Raw genomic sequence first — 11109 nt, 5'->3', positions numbered from 1 at the left:
TAATTAAACGTTTACCACTTATGTCAAGATATGGTTATCTTTATTATAATATAGTATTTGATCATTTTATGAGTTTTATATTAAATGATAAACGGTTTTATTAATTTTTAAAACTAATTCATTTAGAAAAAAGCACATAATAAGCTGAAAAGATAACTAGAGCAATGGTTACAAACTGGAATCGATCGTTGGCTCTTCCTGTGGCCATTTCGGTGCCTAGCAGTCGAGATGTTTTGCCGACTGCAAACTTTTGTTCCAACATGGTGAGTAAACTATTATTCCTTCACTATCATCTACTATTACCATTGAATTTATTTATTGGGTAATAAGTTGTTATGAAATTTTGTGGTGAGTATTTACTGTAATCTTTATGTATCGTCAATGCAATTTTAGTGGCCAACAAGCAAGGGGTATGGCCACCCTAAAGGCCATTTCCATCCGTCTAAAGTCAGTTAAAAACATTCAGAAAATTACTCAATCAATGAAGATGGTATCAGCGGCCAAATATACCAGAGCTGAGAGAGAACTGAGAATGGCTCGGCCCATCGGAGAGGGAGCTCAGGTTAGTTGGTTCGTAATAATCGCTTAAAGTGGATATTTCCGTTAACCTTTCTGAATTTTATGTGGTTTCGTTTTTTTCCTAAGGCATTCTACGAGAAAGCCGAAGTGGCTACTCCTGAAGCCGAGAAACCTCAGAAACTCATTATCGCCATCACCTCTGACCGAGGTCTGTGCGGTGCTGTACACAGCAGTGTTGCCCGAAACATAAAGAATGAGCTAGCCACCGAGGCCGAAAATACGAAAGTGATTTGTGTTGGAGACAAGTCCCGTGGTATACTGCAAATGTAAGAATTTATGCTATTCATTTATGGTGGGCTGGAAATCCATGTTAATATAGACCTTATTATTTGTTCGCTGCTATTGATGGCAGAATTCATTATTATTCGTTTAATTTTTAAGAAGTAATGATCGTTCATAGTGTATGACTTTAGGTAATCGGAATCAGGGTTGAGGTAGGTGTGGCTTCCTTACAGACCCCCCATATCAATGTTAATCCTTTGATCAAGATTACCTCACAGAGTAAAGTGCGGTGCTTACAAAATGCGATCATTCTTAGATTATCGGGATATTCAGTGGCAAAGCAATTTTTTTTTTCAATTTTATTTCCATTATTTGAGTATGAAGTTGTGGAGTAGATATCTAGCGTAGCTTCTGCCAATCACTTTATGTTACCATTTAGTTTGATTAGTATTTTGTGTAAAGGTTAATTTCAAGATGATTGTAATGTAGGAATGGATGATGGCTCTGAGGCCCTCGTCTTACCAGTGGACAGTTGTGTACATGTATCTCGACTGGTAAACCACGCTCAAAAGTTATCCAAGCTCTGCAATGGGACTTTTTTCAAACCTATTTGTTCTCAGAATGTACCTGAGTGCGTATAATTGGAGGTCATCCACATGCTTTGTAGAAGCAGAATGAAGAGAAAACACTAACCCTTAATTCGTCGATAGTTTGGCTGCAGTGAAGCCTTGAGTATGTGAAAGTGCTACATTACTATTTACAGTTAGTGATCATAATGATCAGGAAAGTCATGCATGTCAGGGAAATTAGGTTATGGTCATGAAAAACTCCTAAGGTGCTGCTAAGAGATGGAAATTTTGGTTGATCGTGTGGGGTGGTGCTATGAGCAAGCGGCAATTTAGGCATTCTGTTGCTATCCTAATTGGGTGGTTGGGGGTTGGGCTGACTTCACACAGCAAAACTTCATTTCTACTTCTGCATGACTTCATTCCGCAATGCATTGAGCATTTTTCCATAAAATTCATATTGCATAACTGGTTTGTGATAGATAGAAATTGTGGGAGATTTAAAAAAAATTCTGACTGGAAATCAGGGAAAAGTTGGAACAAAGGAAAGAAGAAAGGTCTTACAAATGTTGAGAGTATGAGTACTTGCTTTCTCGTGTTTGCAGATTGTATGCATTTTTAATCAGGCACGAATATGATTACCCTTAGAAATTTCATTCAACCCACTTCTTAATAGCTATTATTTCAATAAAATTGGGGAAAAAATTCCTACATGCTCAATGGCAATGGTCTCACACATTGCTGAATATTACCTGGAAGGTCTTTCTCTTATACATCTGTGATAGAACACATAGTGATTGATACCTTCCACCTGAAGCTGTTGCCATAGGTCTGAACCTCCTGCCACCAGGCTCATCTTGCCAAGCCCTAAATGGAGACTGATGTTACTCCTGTGACCTTTTTTTATAAGGAAGTTAATTTCAAGAATATCACAGGTTTAAAATATCCCACTTTTTTTGGTTTTAAAGTTTCTGCAGTGATTAGATGCACTATTACATTCCATTTTTCGGGTGTATGTCTGCGTGCTTAATAATTAACTCGACGTTTCTCCTGACGACAGTTCCCATGATTACATTCCATTTTTCGGGTGTATGTATGCGCGCTTACTTATTATTTAATTCGACGTTTCTCCTGACGACATTCCCAGCAGGAGGAACGAAACATCGAGTTAAATATGGAGCACACAGACGTACACCAGAAAAATGGAATGTAATAGTGCATCCCATTATTTGATGAAAGAGGGTGAGAGTCACTGTTGAATAAAGGATAAATAATGAAGGAGGGGATGTTTATGGTAAATGGAGGGGTGAGTCCTGTTTTGCCACTTCATGTGGTCAGGCTTTTTGCTGTGTGCTCTCAAGAATTTCTGGTGTCACTTGGAGCCCCTATGCTTTTCATCTAGTTTGTTACAATTGGCAGCTTTATAAAATTTAGTTTTAACAAACAAGGAACCAATTTTTGGCGTTAATACAATTACATATTAGTAAGTTCTGATGTGGGATATGCAATTATTGAAGTTCTTGTTTCATAATATGGATACTCATGTCAATGCATGGAGAAGTTCTTCATATATGGGCCACGTACCATTTTCCAAGTTTCAAAAATCATACCTCTTTTCAAAGGAAGCTAGATAAAAAATTGTGCTAGGATGATTTGGTGATGATGTAAAGAGAAAGGTAGAAGTATTTTTTCTTTTATTTCCTGATTATTTTATGATAAATGACAGAATATTTACCAAGATGCAACAATTTATTGTCGGATATAATGACTTTTATAAGGACAGTAGTTGAAAAATACTGGTTGGAAACAGATTTTATAGTAAATCTAACCTGCTGGCTCAATAACAGTAAGTTACCTGATGTGGTCCCTGAGGATATTAATTGTTATTGCACTTGTTTCTCCTGTTTTTGTTTTCTCCTTATTTTTTATTAAGTGCTGAAATGACAAAACCTGCTGGTTTTATCATTGTAGCACTTAATGAAGCAATAATTACCTTCCAAGAGCATAATGTTTAGTGGCAGATGTGTTTCACTGTAATAAACATGCCTATTTTTTTCTTTCTCATCGTTAGGTTTTACCGGAATAACATCATTCTTGTGGCCAATGAAATTGGACGAAAGCCTCCCACATTTCAAGATGCTGCTCTGTTGGCTGATAAAATTTTCCAGTCTGGATATAATTTCACCTCTGGAAAGATCGTGTACAACAGATTCAAGTATGTCATTTCTTAAAATAAATTTGCTGAAGCATACATTTAGATATATTACTAAATTTATATAAAATAGTAAGTGCGTCTTTGTGTTTGTTGACACTTCATTCAGATTTACGTTACTAACAGATCAATTAGACATTTTGGAGGCTAATTGTTCAAGATAATGGAGAAGTTAACATCTACCTTCAATTTTATGAAGTACATATAACAGTACAGTACAAGATCAATAATTGGGAATGCTTGGGTCCAGATCCATTCCAGATTAAAGATATTTCTGGTGAATTTAGATTTAGATGTATGCAGCCTGCAACATGGAAAATATTTTTTCTGGATTCTTTTTCTTTAGTGTCAGTAGAAATGATGCATTGTTGAGTAAATGGTCTTGTTATGAGGAAAACCAAATCAAATTAATGAAATCTTGGATTTAAGAGATGATTAAATAGATTCAAAACATCTGAAAAAGTTCTTCGTCTGTTAATCGCAAAGGTAGATCCTGAAATTAATACTAGTGAGACCACCGGTAAATGGAAGGAAAATGGCACAACATTTTTACAATCTGATTTAATTATCCAGTAACAACCAATTGTGAATTTAAACTCTTAAATTTAATGATAACAGATGGATCTAATTAGTGCAGAGAACGCGAGTGTTTTGGGAAAAATGCTTGGTAGTAACTTCATCAACAGCCTTTGACTAGTCAATATACTTTGTACAGAGAGAAGCTTCAGGTTACAGGCTACAGGTGGTGGACACCCACTGAATGATCAACTCGAGAATGTAATGCAGGGTGGCCTTCCACTTGCCTCTTGGAATTGCTTGTCTCAGTCACAGATTTCAATAAAGGGCCAATATGAAGGTTTATAAATGATTTATAACCAAAACGAATTTCATGATACTTTTTAAAATATATTTTTATATTAGTCACGTAAATAAAGTATGTATTAATGTCAGTAGCTTTGACTCCTTATATTCTGTAGTCGGTTGCATATTTTGAAGTAGAACAATAATAATATTGTGTAGTAAATCAACAATATCATACCCAAGGTTTATTATCATAATTTTCAACAGTCTTTCAAGTATGTTGTGTACCAAAGACAGATTTAGTTTTAATTGTTCTTAAATTTTGGTATGTGTTATTTTAATGTAGAGTAATTGTATTATCTGCAAGAAGAGAAATTTGCTTAAGTATCATTAAAAGACATGGTCTCCCATGTTTGCTGAATATTTCTGGGTGAAAATATTGGCTGTTTGAGTTACTTCATTTGAGTACTTGCAATACATGTGTATAACACAGTGCTTTTAACAATATGCTCAATTTTTTAGGTCTGTGGTATCATATGCTACATCTGAACTGCCGTTATACAGCCTTCCAGCTGTATCATCTGCACCAAAACTTTCTGTGTATGACTCACTTGATTCTGATGTCATTCAAAGCTACTTGGAGTTCTCCATTGCATCGCTCTTGTATTATGCCATGAAAGAGAGTGCTTGCAGTGAGCAATCTTCCAGAATGACTGCCATGGACAATGCCAGCAAAAATGCCGGTGAGAAATCAATCAATGATCAGAAATCAATGACTGAAAATATTAAATCCTTCATAGAAACCAGTTTTTTGGTTCCTGCAGTTAATTCTTCTGCTATTGATTCAATATTTTCTGGTTTTTCTCAATTTTTCTTTCACCTGGTTCGTGGTTGCTTGCACCACTTAGTTCTATTTTTAGCATTCCCCTGTTTTTTGTGTGTGTATTGAAACTGCAACAAAACATTCATATTCAAAATCAAGATTTTATTCACATTGATTTGGCATACAATCTGAGCGGTTTTTTGCGTGTACTTTTCAAAATTTTATATTTAACCGATTTTTTATATTGCTGTTAATGTCATCAATTATGTTATTCTATGCATTATTTGTCAATGAAACAACTTTTTGAGATAGGGACACACGCAGATGCTGTTTAAATTTATTCATCATCTTGAAATAATGAAGATCCAATGCTTCTACAATATAATTATCTTTATAATTGGTCATGTAGAGCATGATAATATCATTGAGCAAGGGCCTACTGTATTGAGTAAATGACCATTATGTTTTTTAAATTTTTTTTAGAATTTGAAATTCTCTTTCTCTTAACCCCTTCAGTGGTGTCTAAATTTTCCCCAAGTTATACCCCCAGGGCGGGTTTTTATAATGTTTAGCTCAAAAATGGATTGAAAAAGTAAATACGTCTTACAAAAATATATTTAATAATGTATTAAGCACATTACAGGTATTTATTTCATAAAGTATGATCATACTGTGCCCCATGATGTAAATTAATATAAGCATACCCAATTCAAAAATAAAATAATGTTATTGCTATTACAAACAAAATCTAGTACTTTCTCTTTGTGTGATACATTTCGAAGCAGTTTTCGGGATGCAATGGAATATTCCCGCACTGTTTGCATTCCCACCTAGTTTCCTTCCTTCCGGGACAAACTCGGCATACTCTACTGGGAAACTTCTTCTTTTCTGTGGCTGGTATATGCGTTGGGAAATGTCTTTCAGTAAGACGAACAGGTGGGTCAGTTTTCGAGGGTCTTCCTCCTTGGCCACTTTTCTTTCCATGGCATACTTCTCTAAAAGTCCATAAATGACTTTATGCCTAAACTGTAGGAGAGTGCATTTTTCTCTGCCACTTTTTCCATGCACAATATGAGCATTTACAATACTAATGTCCATCAAATGAAAGAATAGCTTCCTATACCATCGGAGACTTTTTCTGAGGCACTCGTAGGGTTTTATTTTTTGGTCCAATCGATCCACTCCTCCCATATTAGCATTATACTCTATCACGGCGTCTGGTTTTCTTCACTGCTTCTTTGGTTTTCCTGTCTACTTTTCCTGTCTCACATATTTTTCCCCTGTGATACGTGGATAACATTGTCACATCTTTTTTGTCACACCATTTTATTGCAGAATAAACTCCTGATGTGTAACATAGTACGTCACCTTTCTTCAATTTTGCTGTCTGCAGTTCTTTCGGCATTTCCTTCCTTCGCAAGTCAACTGTTCCACAGGCTCCGAAACCATGAGATTGCAGCTCTTGGAATAGATTTGGACTTGAGAACCACCGGTCCATGAATATAACATATCCTTTCGCAATAAGTTGGGGACGCATCACAAGTTTAGTAACAGAAGCATGGCTTATTAGTTTCCGCGAAGCACTTTCATCACCCCGCCTTTCCTCCCCTTGACCAGTGTAAATGAAAAAGTCCCAGGCATATCCTGATTGAGATTCACAAATGAAAAATATTTTTATACCAAACCTTGATCTCTTTAGAGGAATATATTTTTTCATCAGTGACCTTCCTTTGAATAGCATAAGGCTTTCATCTACCGAAATATTTTGTTCCGGCAAATAGGTTTTTCTAAAAGATAATCGAAGCATTTCCAGCAGTGGCCTAATTTTCCTGAGGCGATCAGTGTTGCCTGCATCTTCATCATTGACAAAGTGCAGGTAACGCAGAATCAACTGAAACCTTTTCAGAGAAAACGTTTCGTAAAAAATAGGAGTCTGAAGTATGTAGTCTCTGGTCCAATATAGCTTCAATTCGGGCTTGCTAATAATACCCATTGCCAAAATCAATGCAATAAAAAGTCTAATTTCATTCTCACATGTATCATTCCACAACCTTATCCTCGCATTGGAACCAACACCTGAATTTAGAGCATCCTCGCGGCACTTATTGGCATATCTATTTGTCTCGACTACAACTTGGTGCACGAACTCATCAGTGAAGAAAAGTTCGAAGCATTGCAGAGGAGAAACATCTGAACTAAGTGGAACACACACACCTGCAACACTAGCAAATATTGGTTTCCCATACCCATCTTCTGCTTGGTCAATGTCATATTGAGTCCACTGGAAATGACGTTTTTGTGTACCTGGGGAAACATTTTGCGGCATTTTGCGACTCTCCACGTCAGATAGTTCCTCATATGACTCGTAATCATCGCTGCTACTACACTCTAGGTCAGATTGACTTTCAGATGGGCTATATTCACTTTCTGAGTCATCTTCTCTTTCTAAGAAAGAACAAATTTCATCAAGGCGAAGTTTCTTTTCTTTGCTTTTTGCCATCGTTCAGGGTAACACTGCACAGTGCACACCATACTATACATATCACTAAACAATACCCAAAAACACCGCTAGGTGGTATAAGCTTCCTAATAAGAGTGATACATCTAATGGGCAACATATAAACTACTAGCATAATAGTACCATTGCCCCGGAAAGGTTTCGGGAGTGAACGAACTAGATTCTAAGTTTACCACGGAAATCTTCCGGGGTAGAACGTTTTGGGCAGTGGGGCAAGGCCCGGAACTTTTCCGGGCGTACCACTGAAGAGGTTAAGTCTTACCCACTCATTCTAGGCTTAAATACTAATCTCTATACAAATGTTTGTCTTTACCCTCCTTTTCACCAGCCATTACCTTTTTCTTTAAAGAAATTCTCATAATGTTTCTTTTCCATGGTTGATGATGTTCATTCCACACGCAAAAACTATCCTGAAGTACAATGTACAGTACACTCACGATTATCTAGGCTAATGATAGGGAGAGACGGCACGAATAATTGGAAAACATAATCCAAACTTTACTTCGCTTTCTTGTCATTTTCATAATTTACCTAAATCAAACAATCTATTGTTACTCACGTACATTGTCTATAATTTTAGATTGCTCTCCGGAATCGTTAAAGAGCTTTCTCTCCCCTAACACGATATTTTTTGCAGTGATAATGTGATTGTACTCGTATTCCTACTGCTACAAGTAATACCTGGTTTCCAAAAACCACGCACCTATGGCTGCAAGGTAATTGAGTCAAAAAAGTGGTTTGTACGAATGCTTCGAAACCACTGGGCGATGTGGGAAACAACACTGGCAAGCATCATGCCGAGTAGTGGCATCTCGCACAAGTTGCCCAGAATACAACTGCTGCAGGGTGCAGATCCGTAATCTCTGAGCCGAGTCCCACAACCCGATGCACGAAAAAGAGGAACACGGAACTTCCGTGAAGGCAATGGGTGCGCAATTACACCATCGTGCAGTGGCCATTATAGGAAACCAGGATGCAAGGCAAATTGTCTACGCAGGCGAGTGCCTGGCTATGACTCATGCTAACTCTACTTCCACTTCCCCTGCTGCTTTCATTTCATATATTCCCTTCCTCTCGAGTTTGGCCTTGACTGGTAATGGTGTAAACATGCCATGCGACGAAATCTCCGGTTCCCTTGAACTGTACTCAACTGCATGCAAGGCCAATTGCACATTTGCGATATGAAATATACAATTAAAGATCGTAGTTAACATTTCTCTGAATTTACGAATGATTAACCATTGAAGAATTTTCTAAAATTAATGAAGAGTTTTTTTCCCCATCATTGATCGTAGTCTACAAAGTTAGAGCAGACGTCCTAGTAAACTTGAAACATTCCTTGTCAGCAAGTAGATAAAATAATTCCACTTCAAGAAGGGGATTCTAGTGGAAATAATTAGCCCCGTCTAGCATTGTATTTAAAAATGCAAGTATCGTCATGCTTTTTGTACGTATTTTTTTTTTAAGATCGCAGAAAACTTTGATAGACTGTGAACTCATGCACGTATAATCTGCAACCCGCATAAACCGCAGCCGGATAATTTGGGGTCTGCTGTATTTTGTTTTATCACAATGATACATCTGTCTAATTAATATCTTTTGCCCATTTTATTTCAGGGGAAATGATAGACAAGCTGACCCTGACATTCAACAGAACCAGACAGGCTGTGATTACCAGGGAGTTGATTGAAATCATTTCTGGTGCAGCAGCTCTTGATTAAGCTGGTTGCAATTATTAAATCCCCTTGCTGAGGTGAAGTTTTTAATATGGTATGGTATTATCTTGTTGTTCTTTTGAACGTTTGTTTGAGAAGCATTTAAATGTATATATTGGAGTTCATCTGCACTGAAGAAGTTTCCCTTGCATACCTTGGTCATAATGCGCCTCTTAAGCTCGTTTAGGTTTGAAAGAAGAGCATTTTATTCTGGTTAAATAACAAGAAAGAAAAGACACAGCCCTCGTTTAACATCAATGGTCCACCTTTCTTGTCATTTCATCACTATAACTGTTACTTCACTTTGTCAGTGATTGAAAAGCCCTTTTTTTATGTAATTTGTGTAGATATTTTCCTTTGGAAAATACCTTAATGGAATAAACTTGTGTTGGATAAGTTGGCATATTTTTATCATTCATCTGATTGGTGATAATATGTATGAGGTTATTGGGTTAAAAATAAATCTCTTGGGACATGTGTTTTATAGCAAGAAGTTTTTTTACTATATATTTTATTTTTTCTGGTTTCCTGATGGCTGTTAGTTTATTAACACTGACATCAATTGTGAGCATTAATTGAAGTTTAAGTGAACTGGTTAGCTGGTTATTCTACACACACGTCAAACTTATTGATTTACTTTTACTTTATCGTATTGGACTTAAGTTCTCATCTAAAATATTCTGACTTTCAAATCTAAAAGCAAAAGAAATTTAAACATTGTGAATCGCTTCAACCACTCCATCTCAGTGAGAACCTGCTGCTATCGATAATTATTCTGCTTCTTATATAACAGGATTCATTCTCCTCTTCCGGTGTTCCCTGCGTCCGTGTTCATTTTCACTTCTCCTTTACTGTACATACACTATTATCTTTGTTGTCTTGGTGGTTATTTTCGCCCATTATCCTACTCACTAGAATCTTCTTCAAATCCTTCTTTGCTATGACAGCTATATCATCTGCAAATTGGAGCATGCTAATTTTTTCTTGATGGATATTCACTCCTGTTACTTTTTCTTTGATTACCCGTTGGGGTTGTATTGGTGTGGTGGCCTTTCAAGCACAACACTCTTCTGTCAGATAGGACATTAAGCCATGGTCCCCTTGGTGCCTTTCGGTTAGAGCAGGGTAATGCAGACACTTTTCTTCTTTCTCACCCTTCCTTTCATACCCTTTCCTTATAGTCCAAATGGCCTCAGCTGTCAGTCACCTCGTCCGAACACTGTATACCTTAATGGAATAAACTGGTCTTGGAGAAGTATCATTTGATTTCATCAATGGCTTTCTTAATGTAAATGTTGAAAATTACAGTTGGCAAAGCCCAGGCTTGCCTCACTCCTTTCCTTATTCTTGCTTCTTTACAGCTAGATCTTGATTGTATAACCCCTAATTGATTTTCATATAAACTGGATAATTCTTCTTTCAATGAAGAATTTCAATTTCTTTCAAGATTCCAAGCATTGAGTTTAATATACATTGTTTAAAACTTTCTGTAAATCTACTAACAAAACAGATGTTGCCTTTTTCTTTTCCATTCTCTTCTCTATGAGCCGCCTAAAGGCCTATATTGCTTCTTTTGTGCATTCACTCTTTCTGAATCAAATTGGTCTTTGAACTGGTATCCTTCTGTAGATGATGCATGTGTTTCAAGCTTATGATATTAAAATTTTCAGTTG

The 11109-nt window shown here is 36.7% G+C and overlaps 1 protein-coding gene across 1 annotated transcript; it reads left to right on the top strand.

Moving 5' to 3' along the window:
* Nucleotides 1-154: 154 nt before the first annotated feature.
* Nucleotides 155-9832, top strand: LOC124157253 (ATP synthase subunit gamma, mitochondrial). The gene is made up of 6 exons (XM_046531825.1): nt 155-263; nt 394-562; nt 646-845; nt 3439-3582; nt 4903-5123; nt 9339-9832. The coding sequence occupies exons 1-6, from the start codon at nt 229-231 to the stop codon at nt 9440-9442; spliced, it is 873 nt and encodes a 290-aa protein (XP_046387781.1). The 5' UTR covers nt 155-228; the 3' UTR covers nt 9443-9832.
* The last annotated feature ends 1277 nt before the right edge of the window (nt 9833-11109 follow it).

This window comes from Ischnura elegans, chromosome 4 (genome assembly GCF_921293095.1).
Source record: "Ischnura elegans chromosome 4, ioIscEleg1.1, whole genome shotgun sequence".
NCBI classification, from domain to species: Eukaryota; Metazoa; Arthropoda; class Insecta; order Odonata; family Coenagrionidae; genus Ischnura; species Ischnura elegans.
This window is presented reverse-complemented; position numbering and strand designations above follow the sequence as displayed.

Bases quoted from the DNA above. Each gene is read 5' to 3' on its own strand.
- LOC124157253 (XM_046531825.1), top strand. From the start codon at position 229: ATGTTTTGCCGACTGCAAACTTTTGTTCCAACATG. The intron at 264-393 runs GTGAGTAAACTA...ATGCAATTTTAG, and splicing joins CAAACTTTTGTTCCAACATG to TGGCCAACAAGCAAGGGGTA. The intron at 563-645 runs GTTAGTTGGTTC...TTTTTTCCTAAG, and splicing joins CCATCGGAGAGGGAGCTCAG to GCATTCTACGAGAAAGCCGA.